General features: G+C 40.9%; 1 protein-coding gene across 1 annotated transcript in view; it reads left to right on the plus strand.

The window, feature by feature from the left end:
* Positions 1–27,318, plus strand: part of sgsm2 (small G protein signaling modulator 2) — a 76,409-nt gene that overhangs the window by 6,280 nt on the left and 42,811 nt on the right. The window contains exon 2 of the mRNA XM_084558966.1: positions 7,515–7,590. Within this exon, the coding sequence (XP_084415092.1) occupies positions 7,515–7,590 (76 nt within the window). The remainder of the gene's footprint in view (positions 1–7,514; positions 7,591–27,318) is intronic.

The following is a 27,318-nucleotide window of genomic DNA, read 5'->3' on the forward strand; positions in this document are numbered from 1 at the left end:
AAATAATTGCCTCATTAATAACTATATCTCTGCTGTGGCCTAGCAATAACTGATGAGAATGGGACCATACTTTATTGTATTTCCACAGACTGAGGAGGCCACAGCACGGAGGAACACGGTATTCTAAAAAAAATGCTTGTAATATTTAAACTGTGTTTAACACCTCAGCTCTTACTGAACTGAATTGTGACACTGTTGTTAAAGGAACTGTTGTTAGATGAAACAAGTAGTTATTTAACAGAAAAACAATCAGCCACCTATTTAAGAAGGGACTATTTAGTAATTCCCCAGGTGCGGCTGTGACTTTTCCCTTCCAAATAGCAACAGCAAATTGGTTAATGGAAAAAAAACAATAATTAAGGTAGCAAGTGGCAGTAATCATCAGTTGTAGTTTTTCTTAACGTTGCAGCTTAATTTAGTACTTGGAAACCGTTGAATGTACATTTTCTACCACTTGAGACTGCCGTTTATTTTCTTGCTGTAGAGAAACAAATAAGCAGCATTTAACTGACCATCTAGTTTGCATTAGTTTTGGTCAGTGGCCCGCTAACCTTTTTTTCCACACTGTGCTGCATGGAAAACAATAAACAGAAACAACTGGCTGTCTGAAACAGTTGATTATTGTGCTGAAACTAATTTTAATTTGACTTGCTAAGATTTGGAATCACTGTCAAGATTCACTGATGTAATATTTTATTCAAACGCATCAAGGCAGAATATAGAGCTTTAAGTCTGTGCGATAAAACTAATGTTTGTTGTTTAACATTTAATACTATATCATGACTGTATGTGTAATAGGCGATTTAGGCTTTGCGCCAATTTGACGGCATAGCTACGGCGACAGCGCAGACCCTGGCGCCGTAGCTGACGTGCACCTCCTCAGAAATGGAACTACGCTCCGCGGCAATGCAGACCACAAGAGCTCTGATTGGTCCGCTTGGTAGTAGGGTAAATTGATTGTTTTGGATCAATAAACATGGAACACATCGAGCAAACGTTTGTACGATTCGTCTGCAGCGAAATTTCGGTGAAAGTTTCAGTCGCCGTTGTTGAAAGTGATCGATGAAGTAGAAAGTGAAGCAGGAAGTAGAAACAAAAGCCACAGCGCTGGGTCGCCGGGATAGCTCAGTGGGTAGAGCTGGCGACCCATGTGCCGAGGCTGAGTCCTTGCTGCAGCAGCCCAGGTTCGAGTCCGACCTGTGGCTCTTTGCTGCGTGTCATCCCCTCTCTCTCTCTGCCCCCCTTTCCTGTCTACCTTCAGCTATCCCTATCATAAAGGCAACAAAAGCCCCAAAAACATATTAAAAAAAAAAAAAAAAAAAAGCCACAGCGCTGACTAGGCTTAGGTAGTGTTTTCACAGAGGGAGGCAGTCAGCTACGCTACGTGCGTAGGTTACGACGCCTATGTCCCGCAGTACCCTAAATGAGCCTTAAGGTGTCCGTGTTTCCATGGGCACTAGTAATAATCAGAATTATAACACAGTCAAGATAAAAATGCATCATGTAACTATCTAAATCAGAACAAACTGGCCAGATTGGAAGGATTCAAAGTAAACCTTGGATAATCTGTTGAACTGGAAAATATTAACACCCAGTAACGTTTGATCCAGTCACTTTTTATCCTGTTGGATTCAGTATACTCTTTCTGTTGGGTAAACGTCAACTGAGGTGACAGAAACATGCTGTCGGCAAAACAGCCAGTTGTTTAAAGAAGCTTTTGACAGAAAAAATATGTTATTTGTCTTCTTCTTATGTAATACTTCCTGTAGATTTAATGCCCCATGTCAAACATGTCCTATTCAGACTGATATTTTGGGACATGTAATCACTTCATTCCCATGAATCTCTGGGAAAGCTGAAGTATTGTTATTTAAATGTAATAATTGAAAGGCCACACACACAATAGGTGGACCCACACAAGTGATTTCAATTCTTTTGCCTGATCAGAACTCATCTAAGGACTATAGGGACATGTACAGACTGTCCTCGCCTGACAGATTTACCTGTTAGCTTCCTGCATCTGCTTTTGGCTTCCACGTTTGTTATAGGTGTTTATTTCAGGACATTCTGACATGCCACAGGAGGAAAAGCTAGATATTTACTGAAAAAATAATGATGGCATAACGCCACAGAGCTACTTTAGTTTCGAGGTTAATTGAAGTTATTAGTAATTATCATTGCACATTTCCAATCTTCCACATCCAAAAATGGCTTCTGCGAGAAAAATGTATTTTTATCAGTGATGTCACACATTTAATTTTAGCCCATCTCACGTTCAGCCTTAGCAAAGGTCTTCACGGCACTAATTGAAAGCACCTGCGTTGCTGTGCAGAGCTTTTAATGAGACGCACTAGAAGACTACAAGTGCAGCTTCAGCTTGAAAATACAGCAGTGTTTTCTTTTCAGACCAAAGAGCATACGCACCATGCTTTGCAATTACGACAAATTTGGGTACCAGAAACCCCTGGTGCAGGTTTTAAGATACATCATTATAGATGTATCTCAAAACTCGCACCATGCTTCGCAATTACGACAAAGATGGGTCCCAAAAACCGTGAATGAACTCTAACTAACAAGCTGTCACCTCGTAGCGAGGCTAATAAAAAGGAGGCACAGATTTATTTTTTTTGTGGCTATTTTTTACCACCTGAAAGGGGAAGCTAAAAATGGTGCGTAAGCAATGCATTAGGATACGTAACGTTGAACCAGTACTTTTGAGTTATAAGATATGTTTTGTTTATCACAAACCAAACAGGCTTGTGCTCAGATTAAATCACTCACCTCAGGCAACTGACAAGCTCGCTGTGCTGCCCTGATTGTAATCTCCCGTAATCATGAACTGTGAGGATGCCCTGGACCAGCAACAACCAGTCTGAATTAGTTTTGCTGTATGTCCTGTCCCAGGGTTGGCGAATGAGCACATTTTATTAGCGCCCTTGTGGTCACTGGACGCAAACTGCTGGTGTCCCGTTGTTTTTCTTGGTCATGAACATGAAATGAAGGGAAAAGTAAATGTGTCCTTACGTAACTGACAGTTGGCTAATGAGCTCTCCCCCCTGTTCCTCCCAGAAACCATTAGCTTCAGGATTCTTAGAAGTGTTTCAAAGTCAGCCAGCTCCGCTCAGCCGTTTGACATCTACCGACGGCGTCTTGTTATTTTAGTGCCGTCCCTGGAACTAGAGGTTTTCTGCAGGATATGTTGTTAATGAAAATCCTCTTTCATTAAAAAAGTAAATAAATGCTACTGTCTGCATGTAGGGCGCGTTGTGTGAAAAGCTCAGAACAACTAATTGCAAATGAGAGCACATCTGTACATATGTTTATGTAAGTGGAGTTTTAGTTTTGACCTCAATGGCAGCAGTCGATCAGGGAAATAAGAAAAAGAAGTCAAAATATAAAACTATATTTAATGCCTTGTAGTTCAAAATTCTAATAAATCATTGTCGGCTATAAAATCTCTCGGGCTGCTCTATTTTGATTATTGTCAGCTCCAATAAAGCAACGGCTTTGCAGTGTCTTGTCACTTGTGAGTCGAAATGATGTTTATTGCCATTGAACCCCCGACAGTTTCAGTCAAAGAATATTTATAGTTCTTTTTTTTTTTTATTTAATTTTTTTTTACATTGACGTACACAGTGATCTTATCACGGGGACGGGACACTGGGACACAGTGACCCCATGCCTATGCAGATATCTGTCAGAGATAGTTTCCAGGAAATCGTGGTTTCAGAACAGCAGGTCCACATTATCAAAGTTCATTTCAAGACACATTCTCCGAATAACTTTGAATCCTTGGACCTACCAAACTATCAGAAGCATAATAGTGTCGTCTCAAGTTCCCACACCCTTATAAAGTACTACCCTCCTTTTGCGGGAGTAAATGTTCCACCTTCATTTAGTTTTAATTCAGCCACTGGTTCCTCTGGAGGAAATGCAGGTAATGCAGGTAGGGCAACTGAATCTTTTCAGAAACTTCCTGTTCACTGGGGAAACGTTTATGTGGTGGATATGCACCTTTTAAATGTGAAATATTACTTAACCCTTAACCATCTTTAGCGTAATGATCTGTGTCAGTGGACAACCGATTGATACACGTTTCTTTTTATACGCTTAAAGCACATTTTAAGGAGTAATTTTAAACCCCAGGTAATCCTTGACAGCCACCACTAATTAAACTGGTTCATTCCCAAACAAAGTCAATTCACTCTGGCAGTCAATCCCATCCAGGTGAAGGTATCGACCTCTCTTTCTGGCCTCTGTCTGTCCCTTCACTCTGATTTACTGGCTTGTGCTATAGCTGTGTGGAAATATATGGATCTACTTGCACCTCTCTGCAGAAGATATGGTCAGTCAGAGGCACTGCATGAAGGGTTTTAAAAAGCTGCATGTAAAGGAGAAATTTCGGTAATTGTGTGGGATCTGAAAGTATTGTGTTTAATTAAAGCCTTTTAGTATTCGAGTATGGAGATACATAGTGGCAGTTTGACATAAGGATTAGTCGGTTTAAGGTTGGCATTGGTATAATTACAGAACACTAATACTTAATGTCTGTGAATGAATGGCTCATTGTGTTAACCACTCAAATACCATGACATTTCCTTGTTTTTCCCTAGTTCCAGGCATGCATGAATGACTGTCATGTTAACAAGAATGGTAAAAGCCAGTTAAACTAGATCAGTAGGCTACTGGCATTCGTCCAACTAGACTATAGATCAACAAGGTGACATGGCGTACATGAAAAACCACATGGCCTGCATGTGCATGTGCATGGAGCTCAATCTGTAGATGAAAGAGCGTGTCTTTTAGGCTTTTTTATCTACAAACTTGAAAAGATTTATACAGTTCAATTACACTTCTCATGTAGAGTGACCCAAGAGAACCGTTTGAATGCTCTCATCACCTCCACCACCATTCAGTCTCTGGCTGATGCACTTCAAGATGTGTGGGTTTTGTTATTGTCGTAATTATCACCAGTATGAGCTTAACAGTAATTCAGTCATGAAATCCACTTTGCAGTTTGCAGACTGCAGAATTGCTTTTGCCAGTTGTGTAACATTGCACTAAAGTGCAAAAAGGGGGAGGCATTGCAAATTTCAAGTCACTTCACTTCAAATTGAAAAGCCCACTCTGTGGCGCATTCTCTTCTGTGCAGCAAGGTCAGAGGTCTGGCTCAGATTTACTGTAAAAGTCAACCTGTGGAGATGGTAGATATTCAAATCAAGTCAAGCACATTTCAACAGAGCTTCAGCAGAGCCAATAGACTACATACGAAACATCAGCAGCCTCTCTGATGTGTGGAATATTCCACGTTGAAGCCCTGCTTAATTTCTAAAATCTTGTTTTATTTGTCACTTGTGGGCATGCTTAAAATGTTGTTGTAGCATAGCTAAACCTTTTTAGGAGGAGGCTGGGGTGAATGATTACCTGTAGAAAATTAAAAACCACGGTCTACTGACTGAATCCCATTATTACCAGCAAGTACTGGTGGTTTCTTTTTACCACAACCATGACCGTTCTCTAATCAGGATTTCCAACGTTTGTATGTTGAATCACTGCCTAAGCAACTGGAATTCAGTTATAAAAGACTTGGTTCTCATCAGAAAAACTATATTGTTGCTGATTGATTAAACATTAAAAGATTTCAGCTTTGGTTAACTGGTGCACAGTCACTTGCATAATTGCCTATGTTTAGACGTGGCATTAAAAATAAATTCTACAAAATGAGATATGGCCATCTCAAATTTAGGAAAAGACCCATGGAACAAGGTTGGTACACTGTATCAACAGACAGGCAAAGCAAAGTCTTGAAATCAATGTTGGGAGAGAAAGGCTGGATTAGTGTTTCTGTAGTTATTGACTTGGAGTTAAAAATTAAAGTTCCAGCTCAACACTGAAAAATGAGGTGGATACCAGTGAGAAAATGGACCTAATGTTCTTTGACTTTGAATTTACTGGCACTATAAAATCTGTGATGTATGCCATCACTCCCCCCAAAAAACCCTTTTAATTAGCAAAGCTGATGAAGGCTGAACCTTATCTTGACGATGAGGATGATGAAGCTCTACCTCAACCTCCCACACCTCCACAATACAGGGGGAAAAAAAGTTTTGAACTGAGTGATTCTGTAGTTAGAGCTTTATTATCACCACACAACCAAGCAATTAAATCCTTCCTGTTTATCAATTAGTCCCAAACAAGGAAGAGGTGTCAGACAGGTCCCGGATTAATTACTGGCGGCAATTAATTCTGCGGAGAGAGAGCGAACTTAGACAAGCGAACACCAATCTGAGCCAGTGCTGTTGAGCTCGCTCAGGCTCTCCTCCCTAGAGACACAATAGATCGCAGCAGAAAGACTCATTTGAATGTTTTCAGGATGCCATAGTATTAATTGGAAGTCAGTGGTGCGGATGTTTGGGTGGGACTGTCAGAGCTGTCACAATATTATATTAAGGAGGCAGTATTACTTTTATATTTGCATTTTTAGAACTGTGTGCTCTATGTAGAAAGGGCGTCCGTATGGGTGTCCATCACTAACAAATGTCTTCACATTGTTGGACGATTTACTAAGACGATTCTCTTCACAACAGACAAAGCAAAACAAAAGTAGGACTAAAACATCCCAAATGGACGTGATGCTTAAATGCGTTGCCGTTATTACTAGTAATTCTGACGGCTATCACTAAGTTGGAAGCCAATTATCGGCCCAGACTAAAAGCTGTTACTTCGTGAAGGTTTTTGCCCCGTATAACAATAAGGCTTCAAGATGGCAATGAGGCCTGAGCGCAGGGAAACCAGAAACTGGAATATTTCTTGCCAAAATTGATCCCTATTCCTAGAAAGAAATACGCACCAAAGTAACCAAGAATGTGGGGTCAGTTAGCTTGGTGATTCTCTACCATGTTTTGCTGACATTCAGGGGATAGCTTTCTCTGTCTTTTGTTGTCTATGTCGCATTTTACATTTGCTTCCAGAAAGAAATGAACGAACAGCAGCACTTGTAGTAAATGGAGCAACTTCATTAGACCTCTTAGGTCTAAAGTTGTTCCATCCCCAAGTGCTGCTGGAGTCTTGATCTTTCTACAATTTCTATTCCAGTAATAATTTCAGAGTCTTTTACTTTAATAGCATCGTTGCTCTGTCTAGCACTCAGTTACTCAACAATTATTAGCACGATTAAGAAAAGCCCAAGGCATTATGTGTGAGCTAGGCGTGTTTTCCAATATTGATATTTTTTTAATGTAATTTAGTGTGAAGTGCTATAATAATGGCATTTCTCAGAAATCACTCATCAGTTAAACAGCAACACTGACGTATGCCTGGGTTTTCAGGTCAGTTTCATCTGAGTTTCTGTCAATGGGTTGTGCTTTTGTAATTTCCCGTGACGGTATCTGTTGTCGTTGATGCTAAACCAATGCGGATCACCTTGGCTATGAAAACGGTGATGATGAGGCTCTGTTCAGGATGGCGATAATGATTCTTGACGAAGTAACCAACTCAGGCTCTTCTGTGTCCAGGTGAAGCAGATTATGGAAGAATCAGTGACTAAGAAATTTGTCCACGAAGACAGCAGCCACATCATTGCTCTGTGCAGTAAGTACGCTCTTCTCTTTTTATCTGAACACACACACACACACACATTGTCTCCTTCCCTTTCTCTCTCTCTCTCTCTCTCTCTCTCCCCCTCTCTCTCTCTCTCTCTCTCTCTCTCTCTCTCTCTCTCTCTCTCTGTTGCACAAACACACACTTGTTGAACTCCTCAGCAGGTGACTTGATGCTGCTTCTCTTGTCAAGGACGTTGCTTGACGTCACTATGACTACGCTGCTGCATCAATGGAAAGTTAATAATCACAGTGGAGCTAATGGAAACCAATTTCAGAGACAGGCTGTACAAAATCCAGGCTTTCTAAGCCCCAGACGCATTTTGTGTGTCTCTGTGTGTGTGTGTGTGTGTGTGTGTGTGTGTGTGTGTGTGTACGTGTGTGTGTGTGTGGGGGGTGAAAGGGGACATTAAGGGTAAGATGTGCAGTTTTGTGAGTATTTGCTGAAAGTCCCACACAGATATATGTGTGTTTGTCAGGTGTGTGCAACCTGCCACTGCTCTTGCAACCTGAGACTATTTAGTGGACAGATCCACCTAAACTCTGCAGCCAAGATAGTTCATTTATTCATTTATTTTTACAAAGTATAATCTGGACTTTCTGTTCTTAAGGTTTGGATAGTTTGCACCTCGTGGTGAACCTCCTGTGTCTTCTACTGTGATGTCTTCTGGTTATGACTTGTTCCTCACTAGGCTAGATGTGATGAATGGGGTTTGCTTTACCATGAAAGGATCAGCCACCACTGTTGTCTTCAGGGGCGTCCAGGTCTTTTTTGGCCACTCTTCCCCGTGTCTCTATGGAGGATTTGTTTTGGTTTTTTTTGCAGCTGGGTGATGGCCTATTTCCCTTGTATTGAGAGCTTCTTCGAACACACTTTGAAAAAGGCCATAACCCTACATATTAAAGAGCTGTAATGCTTACACCTTTACTCCACTTTGGATGCAGTTACTCTCAAATTAAACTTGGAGTCTGTGCTTTAAGCCAATACTCTATAACTGTGTCTTGAAGATGTTTTGGTAAATGGACAAACTGTACATTTAGTCAGAGTCCAAAAGTAACGTAACTGGACATACATACTGTGTGACTTTTAGTAAATAATCACACACATAGTGTACATACATACGTGTGTGTGTCAAAGCTTCCATGCTGGTGAGAAAGTTTACTCTGTCTCTAGTGTTAAATAAGCCAAATGACTTGCCTTGTCTGTATCCTGGGTTAAAGACACGTAACTGCTTCTTTTAATATGAATTTTAATGCAAAATCAAACCAATTTATCAATGACTTCCTTTATTTCATAGTATTTCTTCAGCGGCTAACACAGCGGATAACACCCCATTGCCTTGCTCACCTTGGATGCAGTTACCCGAAATCTCACACACTACTCCCACCCCCCTCACAGCTCAGTCCGATCATGGCCTCAGCACCCTCAGTGTCCCTGACACCACGTTGGACCTTGATAATACCGCTGTCGTTGCTTGTTAGCTCTCAGTGTCTTTTCTGAGACTTTAAACAAACAAATACATAAATATCAGACCCTAGAACGATTGTAGTCTGATGTGAGATTATCCAAATCAGCTGACATTCTCACATTAGGTCTTAACAAGCCTCCACGGTTGTTGAAATAACATTGACACTATTGCAGAGCAGTTTGATTGTTTGTTCATTTCAGGAAGCAATATATCAGTATCAGATATGTCTAATTGGTCACTCCGCAGCAGGAGCCTTCTAATTATAGCAAATGTGGTGGACATTTCAGTTTCCTCTCTGCTGTTTGCATTAGGCTACTTTGATGAGACAAACAGCCGTGAGTCATCGTACAAATGCCCTACAGGAACCCCTCAAGGAAATTACAGTGGCGTCCTGTTGAACCTTTACAGTGTGCTCTGCTCACAAATGTGCAAATTGGAGAGTGTGAGAGAAAAAGAGGGAGCGAGAGAGAGAGAGAGAGAGAGAGAGAAGGGGAGAGGGAGGGAGCTAGAGAGAGTGAGAGAGAGAGAGAAAGGAGTGTGCCAGCTCATCAAGTCTGGCATGATCCTGTGTCTTTGTCTTCTGCTTCATGTCAGTCGCTTCACCGTCATTTCCTTCCATGTGTGCGAACATAAATTGCACATAGGACTTCCCTGTTGATCCCACAACGCACATCATTTTAGTGACGACGGTTAGAAACATTCATTTTTGATTTGGGTGAATGATGACATACATAGAGTGGAGTCGTCTTCCAACCTTTTCTAGCATGATGATCAACAGCTCTTAGTCTGAGGTCATCAGAAAGCTCCTTTGTCTGTGTCATCATACACGTCCATACGTCCATAAACATGTGTTGTGAAAATCAGACTGTGACTCAGTACACTGATTGGAAACACTTCTGAACAGATGGACTCAAATTTGGCCCTGAAATTAACCTAATCCTGGAGGTGCACTTACTTTTGCACGTCACAGATATGTAATATTGGCTCATTTTCCTGACTAAACAAATATCAGTTCAGTTTCATTTGTTTTATTTCATTTTCTTTGCCTACTCTTATGACTTCTGAAAATCTGCTGATGGTTTGAGTCATTTTTACGCAGAAATGTATACGTTTCTGAAGGGTGCAAATACTTTTAAGCACCACTGTACACCGATCAGGCATAACATCATGACCGCCTTCCTAATATTGTGTAGGTCTCCCTTGTGCCTTCAAAACAGTTGTGACTCATCAAAGAATGGACATGGGCCTTCTGAGGGTGTCCTGTGGTGTCTGGCAACAGAATGATATTAGTGGGGGCCTTTGGGTCCTATGGGTTGAGAGGAGGGGCCTCTGTGGATCAGGCTTGTTCCAGTGCATCCCACAGACACTTGATCATTTTGGGATCTAGTGAATTTAGAGTCCAAGTTTGTTTCTAAACAGTTTTTGTGTGTGTGCCTGTGTCCGGCTGCATCCTGCTGGGGATGGCTGCTGCCATCAAGGAGTGTCATTGCTATGGGGTGGGGGTGCCTGGTCTGGTCTAGGTGGGTGGTACATGTCACAGCACCATCCACAAGAATGCCAGGTCCAAACGTTTCCCAGCAGAACACTGAATTGTCACAAGATGGTTAATATTATTTACTTCTCCTGTCAGTAGTCATAACGTTGTGGCTGATCGATGCATATCCTGTGAGCAGTTGTCAGTATAAAACATATCATTGTCTTTCACCTAAATGTATCTCTATAATAAATCTTTTAGTGCTTACATGCCACGTATATTAAATGGCCCCAATGGTAATATGTGTTCAGACCTTGTTGTCGTCTTTATCTCATCAATCCTGCACTTGAGCCCCTCCAGGCTAACACAACTGTGTTGTCAGTTTAATGCAGTCTGATCATCAGCCTCCAGAGCTGTGAAGCTCCTGAGAAAGGTGAAAGATAAAAGGTCAGATGTTAATGATAGCTAGCGATGTCAGTGCAAAAATGAGTCATGAGGCCCTATCTTCCTGAGTGTCCTCTAAATACCTGTAGTCTGTGCTACATCTGCTCATAATGTCTCTATATTAATCCCAGTCTTTCATTATTTAAAGGCCTTAAGAAAACATGTTATGGCATGCTACTTTGTCTTAAAGGTGGGATTATCCAAATTAAGAAGATTTTAAGAAGAAGATGTCATTGGTACTCTGTCCAATCAGGAATATTTTTTCTGAAGTTTTGCCTGAGCAGTTACTAAATGAATGCACATTAGCTATACCTGCTTGTTCTTATAGTTACAATATTATTTATATATGCACCCCAAATGATGTCAGTGTTTAATTGCTTACAGAGTGTAAAACTGTGATTTGATCCTGAGAAGCATTTGGAGACGTACGGTGTGAACAAAGTATTTTCAGCTGGTTGCTAGAACGCATTCAAATAACCAAGTCTGAACACCATTTGACTCTACAGTTCCTTGTAATGCAGCAGTAAATTATATCTAAAGACTGTTCATCAGTGCATCTCCTCTTCCGGTCCTTGCTGTCAAACCGCTTGGCTGAGCAAGGAAATTTCTGTGGGAGCTGGTGGCACCCCCTTATACCGTGGTTATAGATAGGAACCTGCAGGTTGTTTGTTGGCCAGTCGCACTGCGTGGTTGCAGTTAACTGTTGTATAACAGTGTCTGTGTGTAGGAGTCCAAAACTTCTCCACAACATTCGAAACTGATCACATAACTCACCCTCATTAGCCTCATGGAGAGGGGAGTCATGTTGTGTAATGTGTGATTTCCCTTTTGTGTAAAGCATTACTTGTGCACAGTGTCCTGCATGTCACCTTAATTGTGTCTGTGTGTGTATGTGTGTACAAAAAAAAAACTGTGCCAAAAACAGTGTCCCAAAATATGCACAGCCCTGAAATGAACACTGCAGCCGTGTGTTATTAATAGGGGTAAAAATACTGAAAAGCTGCCATCACGAGCTGCAGTTTTTTCCTTCATAATTAATATCCCTCGCACAAAGCAGAAGCACTAAAATATTCTTTTAGAAGTAAAACATCGAGGTGAATATAATAATTAATAATTTCCAGACATTCTCACTCGCACACACTGCGCAGAAGCACCGCCTTTAAAATATACACAGTCCTCAATTAACTGTGCAGACAGTAATTAAATTACTAATAGATAATCCCAGATGACGTCAAAGTCGACTCATTTTTCATCAGGTCATGGCATTAGAGTAGGCTGATGAGGAAGTCTGGTGTAATTAAACCTTCTTCCATCCTCAATCTTAGGATTGATAAATGGGGAAACTGCTCTTTTCCCTTTTATCAAACAGAAACCTATCTAGACCTCTACTGTGAACGTAGCATAGGGTTGATGATAACTGATTATTTTTTTTGCCTGCTACATGTAGACATCTGACAGCAGGAAAGACACAGCTTTAAAAAAGCCTGGATTTTAGTAAGAGGAATGTGAAGGATGTCTTCATGGTTTTCAAACAGAAATTTGAAGCTGTAGTTTTCACTTTCCACATCAAGTGAACGGTAGCTGTGCATTGTGTGACCATAATAAACACAATTAAAATATTAAGTCGATTAAAAGTATATGCAATTTAAATTTAAAAAATACCCATTCGTAGCCGTTTTTCCTAGTGCCAACTTACACCGATCAGCCACAACATAATGACCACTGACAGGAGAAGTAAATAACATTGACCATCTTGTGTCAATACAATGTTCTGCTGAGAAACGTTTGGAGCTGGCATTCATGTGGATGTCACTTAGACATGAACCACCCACATAGACCAGACCAGGCACCCCCATCCCCAGCAGCCATCCCCAGCAGGATGCAGCCTGACACAGACACACACACACAAACAGTATAGGAACAACCAACATGAAAAACATGAAAAACGGCACAAGCTTCACTAGGTCCCAAACTGATCCACAGAGCCCCCCCCCCCCCATAGGACCCAAAGGCCCCCACTAACAACATTCTATTGCCAGACACCACAGGACACCCTCTGAAGGCTCATGTCCATTTTCTGATGAGTCACTACAGGAGTCCTACACAATATTAGGAAGGTGGTCGTGCCTGATCGGTGTACATGCACAGTGATAAATAGTGGATTTTTAGTCCACAACATCTTGTAAGGTGCATTTACATGCTGGCAGGTGTTCAAGAGCGTAGTGTGGAGTCTGAGCACCTTTAAGGTGAAAAAAAAATGAAAGAAACCTCACCTCAGCAGGGATCACTGCTCAATAATCACGTTTTGGCCTCAGGAAAATAGTTAAACCAAAACAATGTCCATGTGTGGGAAATGAAAAAGAAAATGAAAAACTCTAAAACAGCTCCATCTAAGCACGCAAGTAGGAAACATCCTCTGTCAAATCTATTGGGTGGTCATATCTATAACGGAAGAATGGGAGATGAAAAACGGGCGATAATTTATGATCCGGAGTTCAAAAAAAGTACATGATTTGATTAACTCGGAAAGTATGGAGGAGTAGAGCAGGAGACGAGGAAAGATTGGTGAGTAAGAGAGGAAAAGATGGCCTGAAGCAGCTAATGGGCTCATTAGGAAACTCTTGGTCATGTAATGACCTCCCACCCAATGGACATCTGGGGCTCTACGTACTACAGTGAGATGAACAGACAGAAATAGAAAGAAAAAATAGGAAAGAGACGGTGGAAGACGGTAAGTAAGAAGAAAGAAGAGGGGGAAATAAAGAAAGGACATATAATAAGGGTGTCCACTTCATCCCTTTAAGGTTTCAGATAGATTTTAATTGGAAGTGTGTTGTGATTCAAATGTCAAAGTATTTGTGGAGATAAAATGTATAGCGTTAATCACAATAATCATCAAAGTACACTAATTATCAATAGACAAGAGAAGTCATAGATATGACATTTTATGCTAAACAGATGGTCCCTATCCACATGTAATCACTTGTCGTAGCTGCAGTATACTGATGCATATAAAAGATTACCCACACTGGCAGTGTGTTTTCTTCTGAATGGAAAATACAGTGTGACATTAAATATAATAGCAGATGACATTAAATGAAAATCCATCTAGGCTAAAAATCATGTTAGGGGGCTGCGTCTCCTACAAATTTCAGCATTTACTGTGGCCGAAGGTACCTTCTATAATTACATCCAGCAAGCACACAAGGCAACTGAAGGCACCATATGTTGGTGGGACTGGAGGATGAAGGCCAGAGAAGGGACATAATTGGTTCGAACGGATGACCTGTGAATCCCAGTTGTCGTTGTTGAAAGTTTATAAAAGAGCCTGGTGTAAAATGGGCAATGTAGAGGCAGCGTGAACAAAACATTCCCAAGAAATTTAGACTCGGAGGTCTAGCAGTTCTGCAGAATTTCTCATCCAGGAAAGATACATTTTCGGGACAAAGACCTAGCTAGCCAGTGAAGTGTAGGTTGTATTAAGTGTAACTTGTGATTAAGCAGGAAAACCATTGATGCTAATGTGCTCTAGATTTTATAACCATATAATGTAAGGGCCTAGGAAACAGTAAGAGAAACTAATCTGTTATTGTTGTGCTTGAGCAGTCAGCTAATGCCAGCTAAGGCTGAAAAACATAATAGCATTTAAAGTGTTATGCAAGGACCATCTGTATGAACGGAGTAAATGCTTGAACCTGGAGTTATTAAATATGACAGAGCAGCATCCAGAGATCTGTTGTTGCTGCTCTCCAGCTGCACCACAATCTTCTCTTGTGCTTTATTGTACAAATGGGGCAACGCTACCAATACAAAATACGTGCGGCTCTATGGTTTCCACTTGATGATTGTTTTCAACATCTTTGCAACCAGAGGCTTTCCAACTGTCTTGTTATGTTTTAGTTTTAATGAACACTAATTACACAAACTGTTCCACATTGCATCATTTCTGTATCCCTGAAGTACAACAATAGAGCAGCATCACTTACAGGCATCTTTACTCAAAATCGTCGCTGATTGGCAGAATGTGCTCTGCAGAGAATTGGTTGTTGTTTGGGTGACGACGGAGGAAGAAATGATCTCGATTAATTATTAATAATCTCATATTGTTCAAAAACAAAAACTCGATTTAATCAAATTATTAATAACAAGTGATCATTGTTACCAAGTTGTTGTCACCGTGTGCATTTTCATACACAAAGAATATAAGATCCTGACGAATAGCCTAAACAGACAGTGTGACTGGACAACAGTTCACATGCGGTCAAAGAAAACAACGTCTTACATATGAACAGATCTCAAGGACTGGGCCGCCCAGACAGCGCATCAGAGTCAGAGCAGAGTCGTGACCGGAGAAGCCCTGCTCTGTGTAACGCTTTTAGCTTGACTCACATCTCAGTGCGCTGGCTGCAGCTGCACTCACCAGGACATAAAAGCATGTGTGCACACACATGCACATGCTGCCTGCTCGACTTTATGATCGTAAGCTTGAGGACTTGACAACAAACCGTATTAACTGTCTCAGGGCATCCGCTCTGTCGAGCTAGAATATTTGAACCAGACTCTGGGTGCATTTATACAGTATTGTTATAGTGATGATAAACAGCCAGTCGCATTAAACATGGTCAGTTCCAGAGCGGCATATTTTATATTACATATTCAGGCTCCTCTGAGGAGATGAATTAGATCACAATCATCATCATAGCTTTTGTGTAACAAAAAAAAAAAAAAAATAAAATCTTAATGAAGGAATGTTATCTAAATGCAAACGAATGGATATAAATATTAAAAAGCGGTTTGCTCGTATTTGGATTGTGAATGAGAACAAAATATTAATGAATAAATATGAGAACAAGAACAAAAACCTTAAAAGAAATCCTGAATCCCCCATCTGAGAAGATAAATTACCCGGCTTAAGTCGCTTTAGTCACACAGCATTGCTTTGCCCAATATCTGTCACCCACTCTCTGTTAGCTTGAAGTGTGGCTTTTAGACTTTTACTTTTCGCCTACCCATCAGAACATCCAAGAACTATTCTCAAAGCATTTCTGTGGCGTAATCAGCTGACCTTTTCTAGGTCTCAGACGTACAGTATATGAGCACTGATTTTAGCATGACAGCCCACTTTCTTCTATCATTTCCAGCAGCACACAAACACCTTATTTCTTGAACCATGCGCAACCATAGACTGTATAAATATGGACAATGTGTCGCCATTTCCTTGCATTGGCTAAACTGACGCTATTTTCCGCCAGACTCACTCACGTTTTCGTTTAAATAATATGACGCTCTGCTCTACCTCCACCAGTTACAAGGAAATATTCGATTGTACACTGTACTTATTTTTACATTTTTTTTTTTTTTTTTTTACAACTCTCATGGTCCCACGGACCGCTTTACAAATCGGTTGGCATGGCAACTGGTGGTCGCCAATATGTCACATCCTGTTTCTATAGCGTCAAATAGCTAAAACCAAACTTATCCTAAAATTTGAAACTTGAGTATGCATCAACGTAATATTAACTACCTAACATGACAGAAACCTTCCTTGGAAAGAAAATAAAATTTGACATGTATCTTATTGTTTTAGTTCTGCCCAAGTCCCATCCGCTAACATGAAGGAGGTGGAGCTTATGACCTATACTGCAGCCAGACACCAGGGGGAGCTCTACTTGCCTTGGCTTCACTTTTAAAGAGCAGTTCCTCTGTCCATATATGTACAGTCTATGAGTGCAAAGGACTCTACCTTTTACTTTTTATCTTAATCAAATTATGCCATTGTGAATGGTTTGTGTTTCTTGAGACAAAAAACAACTTTATTTAAAAAAACAAAAAAATTCCAACAGTCCTGGAACGTCTCAGTCCTTTTCAGTTGAGTCACTTACAGCAATTGCTATAGGACATGTAAGGGCTAAACCAAGAATCATGGTTTATGCAACTGACACAGCTGTTCCACGCACACTTTATAATTTATGTTCCGCAACTGCACGTCAAGGTCTGTGATGCATTATGTAGTAAGTAAAGAGTCAGTTCTCGTGGTCAACGTGTAGGACGTGGGAGTAATGGACAGACCTTAGCTCCCAGCTTTCAACAGTAGCGAGTGACTGTAGGGAAACTTTTATCCATGGCAGCTCCACCTCATTATTTATGTCTTCAAGGATCTACTGCTACCATCTTAGTGCCAAGAATGAACGTGTTAAATAACATCTATCATTTAAATATATATTTTTTTTATCATTTTCAATCTCAGAGTCCTTGCTGAATGTTTGGTCTTTCTTCCCTTTTCACAGTATTTAAATTAACATATAAATAGGGTGAAAAGACTGATGCTTTAAAGACGTACCAAGAATAGCACTTAGCATAGTTTGGGCGTTTTGTTTCTCCAAAAGAAGGTTTCTTTGTGTGACACCCTTGACAGCTGCCCTTGCTGCAGTCCTGAGATAGGCGGAATTAACAAGGAAGGTGTAATGCAAATGTCAGTCAAACAGTGATGTTTCTGTATATCACAACTTGCACCATCACCTGTACTTTTTGTATCGAGAACATTGGATGTTGCGGGTGTTTCTTTTATGGAATACAAATTAGACACTGAAATATCTTGCACCAAAACCCCAACCTGCCAGAGCTGAATAAAAGCTGGAAGACTACGTAGTAGCGGGTTCCCTTCTTCTGTTGCCATCTCTGCAATTTATTTCCCTCCGTGCGTCTCTCCTCCACGCTCTCCCTCAGAGTTAATGAATGTGACAAGAATCGAAAGTCACGAGAGACTGTAGTGAAGTGTCAGGTATTCCACTGATTAGAACCAGTGTCCATGGCAACTCTGCCACCTTCAGATAAATGTTTGTACCTCCTGACAGAAAACACAACTCTCAGGAATATGGATGAATTTAGACACATACGTGATGGCTGTATGATGGCCGAGTCCTGTCCCTGCTTGTGGTCCTCTCTGATGTTCATTCGAGGAGACGTTTCATCTGCTGTGGCACTGGCAAGCGGGCGTACGGGGCTGTGATATAACTCACTCCGCACTGCAAAACGGTAGCTGTAGATGCTGGCTTTTGTAGCCTTAGGGATGATACCAGTAGACTATTTTTTCCCATCACTGTTATTATCCAAGTTTAAACTCCTACCATGTGTTCAGCTGCAGGGTGGACTGACCCGCCGTCAGTCACACACTCCTACTGCTATAGGACTCCAAGAGGAAACACCGCACTGCACTTTCTTGCCTAGTTTTACATTTTCTTGAATTCACAACTACACCACACAAATTAAGAGGAGTGTACTGTATAAATGTTTCATTAAAGCGCTATGATATTGCTAAAAAGATAAATCTTATATTCCGAAAAACATCACTCACAACTGAGCATCCATTGTTTACAGACAATAGCGTCATGAGTCACACTACCATTTACTTGCAGCATTAACAACTTGATATTTAGAGCAATGAATAAGCAGAGCAAATACACAACGTTCCTGGTGTGTGATAATGACAGATGCTTTCTTTCTGCCAGTGAGACATTGGTTTATGTAATTGGTCTCAGTCACACTGCGGTGAGATCGGAATAATTGAAACTACATTCTCATAAATGGTACGTTTTTCCCAATGAAAGCCGTCAGAGAGATATCTGAAGCAACTGAATGTGGGATGCGGCGCTAGAAGCCAGTTCCTGTTCCTGTTTCACTGCAATAAACTAATTGACTTTGTAACTGTTAAACTAAGTTTTGAGTGGGTGCGTGGGTGAGTTCCAATTTGGATGCATTAGACGAGCTGCACCCCATGTTCCAAGATGGTGGCCAGTTATTCTAATTAAAGTTAGTTACCCGCTGTAAATGTCACAGTTTTGACTTGGACAATTTTTTGGCTGGGACCGAGCGGAATGAGACACTTCCTTTCAAGTAGTATTGGCAATGGTGTACTCCAAAGTTTGTTTAAACCAATCAGGTGAGGAATGAAAGCATCTGCAGAACATTACATTAGGTACTTTATGTATAGACTATTTAAAGTGCACTATGGATGTCCCAATATTATACCGATCTTTTAATATTCATTATCATCCGATCCGATTCCAGATCCAGTTTTAAATAAATAAAATGTCCTCCCTTTTTTTTTTTACTTATTCTCCTAGATCTCTGGATCTGGATTAAGTACAGTAAATAGGGCTGTCAAAGCTAATATAACGAGGAGACGGTAGGTCTTACCTTGGCTCCAGAAAACCTAAAAAAAAAACCTGTGTTCTGTACTACACAAATGGTCTGGTCTAACTCTGTAACCATCTATGCAATATTTTTTCCCTTGACGCTGTCTCAAGGAAGCTATATATTCTCTTATTTCAAAGACTTCTTCTATTTAAATTTTTGGCAGCTTTGATGCTAGGCAACAAAGAGGAATACGACATTTTGAGGCTACATGGACGTAGTTTTGGTTCATGGCAGACCTAAAATAAGTAACTACAAAAGATTGGGCTTGGCTGAAGTCCGATATCAATCCAGTCCAATCCGAATCCAAGTGGCCCCCATACCGTTTTCCCAATACCAATCTTGACTTCACTAATGTCCACACTGAGTCCTGACTGAAAAGTTGTTGTTTTTTTTAGCCCTCCACGCCGGCAACATCCGCGGACAGAGGCATTATGTTTTAGGGTTGTCCTTTCATGATTACGTCCGTCCTATTTCCGTGAACACTATATTTCAGAAAAACCTCAACAGAATTTCTTCAAATTAGGCGCAAACATTGACTTGAACACAAGAAGGAACTGATACTGGTGGTCAAAGGTCGCTGAGACTTAACTCAACATATGATAATTATGACAAAAGTTCACACAAATGCCTTCACTACGCACAGTATATTATATGAGTCTGGACAGACGTGAAATTGAAGTTTGACTCGCTGATGCGTGCACCACAAGGGAGTTATTCTAGTTATAGAAATGTTTTAATGAGTAAATATAAACTGTGCTGCTGTGGGAGGATAGAAACCATAGTAGGATGTGTTAAAGGTACACTTAAATAAAGAGGTGACAAGCAAACAGGTTTTTTTTCCTGTTGATGTATTTTTTTGATATATTTCTACCGTGTGTTTAATTTGGCCTCTACTTGTAATGAAAGAGAGTTTTGTGCAGCGAGAGTGCCGCAGTGCCTGATTCTGCAGAAAGGCAAACAACCTCCCACTCTCTATTGAAACCACCTCAAGATATATCGAGGAAGACTTGAATTAACAAAGGGAAATAGTAGATTAACATTTTTTTTTTTTTTTTGCTTTTATAATCTAACTGTTTTGTTATTAGCTTTGCGCCACAGGTGACTGTAAGCCTCATATTTATTACACTCTTAATGAAGAACACTTCTCACCATATCAGTGCTTGCCTGCTTTTTTATTGATCTGTGGGCTTTAAAGCAGATTTAATCAGGTTTGTGTGTGTTGCAGCACAGTAATGCTTTAAGGGCTTTGTTCCAGCACAAGAAACAATCATTTGGGTTTCGGAGACTAAAGCTTTCCTTTGTTTTGTTTGCTACATGATTAAGTAAGACATCCAAATGTAGGAACAACATATAAGTCCAGTTTTCCAGTCTCTGATCAAAAGGAAGTGCTCCTTTGCTAATTCCAGCTGAAGAACAGTGTTTCTTCATCACCAAAACTCTCTAATGTCCACTCTCTGGTCTCAGGTCAACACCGCACACAGGGTGATTAAATATTGATTCAGTCAGTCTACACATACCCTCTTCAACTGCTCATCAAATATATAAGAGGATATAAGAGAGGGAGTAAAAACAAAAAAAAAAAAACAACAACACTGAGGTTTATCTTCCTTTACTGATGGGACCACTGAGGGTAAAACCAATGGAAATCAATGGATGGGGTCTGCAGATCATGTGTAGCAGAACTTTATATCACCGTTGCACACACACACTAAAGCATTTGAAGCTTATACATTATCGGTACCACTAGTTCTGGTGTGACAAACACTGCATTTCAGGACAACATGAGTAGTTCAGCATGTTTTAGCCCATCAACTACTTATTGTGTAGCTTGGTCACCGGTTCGACTTCGCCTGCCCACAAAGAATTTGCAGCGGAAAGTTGGTCTGGAGTCGCTCTGTTGGGAACTGATTATGACCTGGCAAAGATCCGCAGGGCCAGTCAAATCTTGCAGAAACTTGCTGAAGCAAACACATATCTTAACAATATTTTCCTGTGTTCTCACAGCATCTCTTCCTTATGTTCCTTATGCCTATTAGCATGGACACATGTAGTCTTGCTCTCTTTGAAGATGGAAAACAAAGCAGCTGCTAATTACATTTTGTTGCCTGAATATTCCTCTTTAATGTTCCTCTAATGCCTCTCCCTCAGCTTGTAGAGTTAACTAGTGGTGTTTCTGATATATCCACAAGGACTTATCTTTCTGTTAGTACCAACTTAATGTTGAATTTTCAATGGATGGAAAGAGCACGTACAACAAACATATTGTCCATATGTTTACATTATGTGTCGACAGCTTGACTGTTTTAGAAAGAACTGGTCTGAAATAAAAGTAAAATCAGTCTAGAAACTGAGAGCATGCTTTGGGAAGTAGTTATAAACTAAATATGATTTAAAATCAGGCGTCAGACAACAGACCCATTTCAGCAACATTTGTGATTAAATTTAAATCAAAAGTGTAAATCTCGCATTTCCAAAGGACCCCATTCCAATCCTTAATGACTGTGCAAAAGCCCTTTTGGCAGCTTTGATTCTGGAGTAAGTTTCTACCACCTTTTCGCAGTATTTCCAGTGCTTTCTGGGAAATCATCTCAAGCTATATTCGATTGGATCGGAAGTGCCTGAGCTTCCATTTTCAGATCTCTCCACAGATGTTCTTTGCAGTTTAAGGTCGGCCAATGGTTGGGCACTCCAGGTTTTTCAGGACTGTATGCTCTGGTTCACTGTCATGCTGAACAGTGAACCGTCTCCCTGCTGTCTGCCTTGTAACATTTTGTCTAGGTCTCGGCATTACACATGCGTATGTATGCAATTCTGCATTTCAGATTGTTACCATTTGGTTATAGTGCTAAAATGAAACAGATTTAGACTAGACTGAGGTCTGGAATGTAGTTTATAAAGCCTCAAGGATGGAGGTAGAGTCTTCGAATCTTGACTGACTTCAGATATCATTTTGATGGAGTGACAAGGTGTTCAGTTCAGCGCCCTCTGTACTGTTGAGAAAACAGATTGTTCCACTCGGTCTCCCCTCTCATCTCGTCACCATTCAGTCACGCTCTCTGCCCAGCAAAGCACCAATTGAGCACAGACAGCATTTCCTGGAACACCGCTTAGATCGCAGATTTGAGCAGAACACTTTATTCTGGGGCTGAGGAGCAATTCCTTTCTTGTTTGACTTGAGAAAGGTGGAAATTCAAATGTATGGCCATTCGGGAGGGTGTAGTTTGTGGTGCTGTCAAACTGGATTGAATTAAACAGTATTTATATATATTTTTGTATATATATATTTTTTTTTTTTCATACATTCTACCTCACTATACTTTTATTTTTTACGCTTTTACTGACTGTGACTGGATCCTGAACTTCCCATTGAATAAATAAAGCATCTATCTATCTACTAAAGTGTTTCTGTTGTTTAGACACTGACTAAAATGGGGTTGTCCAAGTAACATAAACATGTGTCAGTTCAGTCTACCCATTCACTCACACTATTGCCAGGCACTCGGGGGATCAATGTCTGGCCCAAGGAGCAGTATGGTCCATTTGCCGGTGATTGAACTGCAAACCTTCTGGTTTGTGGACAACCCGCTACTGAGCCACAGCTACCCAAATACTACACAGTACAATTCTATAGTAACACAAATCATGCTGCCCACTCTCATTATGTATTGGATCCCAGATTGCTCCGGTACGAACGGATGTGACAAGTTGCCATTGAGGATTAAGAATCAGAAATTGTGTTACTTAATTGGTTCGCAGTCTATTTTACGGAACCTCCATCACGACAGGAGGTTGAGGGGAGACAGGCTCCCTCTAAAACAGTTGTCAGCTTTACTGACAATGATCTAATTCTCTTCTTAAATTGGATATTTCATAGTAAAACCATTCACTTTGTGCAAAGCAGGCTGTCACCAGGAGTCCTGACCGCCCGCTGAGATGCAGCAGTTCTCAGGGAGGAAGCCTGGTGCGCCCAGAGAGAGGGAGGGGTTGTGAGAACCGATACCCACTCTCACCTCTCCCTCTCAGGTTTTAATCCCACCATCCCTATATATTCCCTCTCCTATTTTTTTTCCCCTCGCTGCTGCCAGCTGGTTGCAACCTCTCTCACTCCCACGCAAACAGCATGGACTTTCTACCTTCTGTGGTGGGTGGACACGGGAATGGACAGAAAAGGATTAGAACAATAAAGCAGCTAAATAAAAGCAATTACTGTTAATTTGAGTTGAAAAGGGTCTGGCGGTCACAGTGTGTATATGTGAGTTAAAAGTAAATTTAGCCAAGTTACACATTTTAAACAAGAATATCATTTGGTGTTGGTAATATAGATGATTCACACTTTTAGGCATCTTGACTGCATATGTCAAACAGAGCACGGGAAATGATTGACAGATGCTCAACAAACTACTGGTATTTACGTCAAAGCTACCTTTCAGACCCTTCCTGTCACATTGCAGACCCTATCAGTATCATAACCCGCTGTTAAAAGCTCAGAAGGTTTGTTCAGATTGTATGTGACCACACAGTACAATTTTCTACTCACTCATGAAGAAGCCTCGATTTCTGTGTTTTCACTGAATCTTGCTACAGTCGTGCAACACTATTCGTGATTAGTGACAAAGTGAAAACAGGCCACAAAAATAGATAGCAGCAAGTGGGAGGGATAAAAATTGTGTTGTGAGTGTTAAAGTTGAGGTGGAGTTTAAAAATACCATTATATTAGCCTGAACACAATGTATACCAAGAAAATCCTTCTGTACTGTATATTTTGGAACTACAGCCTGAAGCTGTGAAATATAAATCTGCATTTATAATGGCATAACACTTGAACATGCCCCCATCACATATTCAAAAAAATGCATTATCAACTTCAGCACTTCACCCTTGTCCACACCAAATCCACCTACACTCCCATCACCTCATTGATCCAGTCTGTCTTTTACACCTGTTTTGTTGTCTGTATTTTATATATTTTTTCGTCTTTATTTAACAGATAACAGCAGGTAACTGACAGAGAACACAGAGAAAATGGGAGACTGTGATTATGTAATATGTGTCTTATGCTGAGCTCAGACTAGAGGAGTTTTTGTTCCCTCTTCCTGAGAACTGCTGGCAAAATCTGGTCTGGAACCCGCTCACTTCCAAGGTCGAATTGTCTCAATAGCCACTGAGAGAAATAAGTTTATAAGGACACGTAGCAGCTGGCGGTGTTGTCAAGCAACAGGGAATATTGTAGCCCTTTATGCTAACTTTTGCTAGCATGTGACACTTGTTCTTACGACGTTTGTTCTTACGATGTTTGTTCTTACTTTGGTCTGATTGGTGGATGGCAAACCAACTCGCAGGTGCATTCTCGCATTATCTCTGCCTGAGGTGGTGTGTTCAGTGGTCTCTTATCTGGCACGGAAATCTAAATAATACAGCGTAGTGTGCGTCAAATCTTGTAGTGCAAGTCTGAGATTAGAGAGAAGAGTATCTGAGAAGATTTTCGTTATGGGTTTGATGGTACCAGATCTTAAGATTAGGTAGGATTATGAAAAGTCATAGTCCCCAAGTTATACCCTGGCTGTAAGTACACTGTAAAAGGGTGCTTCAACACCTAGGTTGTTCTGAAACCAGGAGCGTTTATCCCTCAGGTTGGGTCGGTGTTGGCTCACAGCAATGAGCCCTGTTAGAGATCACTTCCCAGTTATGTAACCATGCAGTTTACTTGATGCATCTTTAGAAGAGTGCGCACAGCTGCTGCTCCTCCTGAGCTGTGTGTCCCAAAACAGTTTGCAAGAACTTGTTAGAACTTTGTCTTCATTATCTTGTGAACATGAACCGACCGCGAAGTTAAATGTGACATTGCAACAATATTATATCAAATTCTACCTGATTCAAAACAAAATTTCAGCTGGAACAATTTGTAGGTATTCAGAAAAACAATTACATCTTTGATTCACCAAAGAAAAGCTGGTTTTGAATCTGAGCCACGGAGCATATTTAAAAAAAAAACTGTTGTTGCACTCTATATAGAGGAAATTGGCAAAGCGCTTTTAGTTAAAGGATACTTCTTCTACCACTGTTGTTAAGTTGTTAAGACCTGTTTGTTTTCTGGCAGTAAATGATCCCAGCTGGTTCCATGAACGGATAACAGAATGACGTCAAATGCCTTCCGCAGCCCCAAAGCATCAGACCTCCAGCATCACAGTCTCAGGATGCCACGTGTCAGTAGCTACAGCTGAATATCAAGTATCCTCAACAGAAACTTGATATTCATGCATTATGGGGTGTTTTTGTTGCTGTACTCCCTGGTGTGCACATAGACACAGCAGCCTCAGTACGACTGCGGCGCTTAATCAGCCCCAAATCTCTCTGACAATCACCGTGATTAGTGCTCCACTCCACACATAATGAGCACATCTGTCTTCTCACAGGGAAATCATTGATTCTCTGTAATGTGACATGATGCCAGTTAAGAGAAGGACTGCTCTGAAAAATGCCAGCCTGCTGCTGCTGCCGTGGCGCCACTGGAAGCTACGGATGTGAACGTGGCGAATCGGCTGACAGCCCATAGATTACAGGAGCAACAGAGTGGGTATATTTTCGCATGTGCTCTTAAATTGAGATCTAATCCCCACGTGAGAATGAGTTTGTATTGTGCAGTCTGCTTTAATTATGAACTCTGATACAGTTAGTAATTGTGCTACCCAACGTATTTGCAGCTTGAAGTTTGAAATTCCTAATTGCTAGTTTAACTAGCTCCCGGAATAAAAAGTTTATGTTAAACATCCTTGAATGATTCTAGTTTGAACCTGGCTTAAGTGACATTATTGTAGTTTGAGGAAAATATCCTTAAGCTCCCTGCTTTCCTGTAAACACTGGAACAGACATTTTGCTATCTGCCATCTGACCTTATCACCTGTACTGTGTGTGTGAGAGGCTGTGGTTAGCTCTCCATTTGGTCTTTGTTTCATAAAGGAGGTGGAGTGTCCATTAATTGTTACATTTACAAACTTTTTAGAAAAATGGCACCATGCAACTCGGAGAGAACGGCTCATCTTTGAAGTCTGCAGAATATTTTCTTTATCTCTCATCCGAAACCATTTCAGAATCCAAAGCCCGTGCACGTTGCCTATTACATTAGACTTTGGACAGTATTTCCCAAATGAACATAATAATCTGTGAGAAAATGAGAAGAGAGGACGCATGGACGGAGAGGAGGTGTTGAACGTCACAAGGTGAACGGAGGAAGAGTGAGAGAGTGGAGGAAGACGTGTGAAGATGAGGTGTGAGTCACGAGTTGACAGTGTTGAAACACACACACACACACACGCACACATATAACCGAGTGATTGTGTGTGTCTGTGTGAGATTAAAGGCCTAAAGATGACATGAGTGTCCCTGTCTCCGCTGGGGACAGATGATATCCACTGAAAAATGGTATATTTATGTAGTAGGGTAGCATGCACGCGTTTGAGAAAACGTCTAAAAGATTAAAGAGAAATGGGCAGAGTGAAATGAGTTTCCTATCTTTAAGACAGCCTAAGAATTAGTTGTATGAACGCTCTGTGTGTTCATATGTTGCTGTATTTGACTTGACTGTCATAAATGAGTCTTACTGAGAATACAATACCCTTAAAACCTCATTTTATCCCAGGGATCAACACGTGTGTCTATGCACGCCCACCTATTTTCCTCCATTTTTAAATCCTGTTTGACTTCTTTCTGTATCCCAAACGCTCTTATTTCAACTCTGATTAATCTAAACTATAGTTACGGTTCACTAAGCCCTGCCCTTAGACAACCGATTCCTCCTGTATCCACCGTATCATACTACTAGGGCTTGAGGACTGCAGTCTTAGTCATAGCAGACGCTTCGTTTCATCACGGCTCCTACTCAAACAGCCAAGGTTGCAACTCAGCAAGGTGCAGAAAGGCGAGGCTAAATCGGTCCCGCTCTGCACACAGCCGCCACTGCAACGGTTAATTTCCAACGGCAGCCGAAAGTAGATGCAGATCGGTCACCATGCCAACCTGCCTGACCCCTTGACCAGCTCCCTCCTCCCGTCCCTTCCTCTTTCCTTCTAACATCCTCCCAGTGACACAGACAAGAGCACAAAAAAAGGCGTTAGATGCAAAGACCTCAGGAGACTCGAGT

This window comes from Chelon labrosus (genome assembly GCF_963514085.1).
Source record: "Chelon labrosus genome assembly, chromosome: 13".
In the NCBI taxonomy this organism is placed as follows: Eukaryota; Metazoa; Chordata; class Actinopteri; order Mugiliformes; family Mugilidae; genus Chelon; species Chelon labrosus.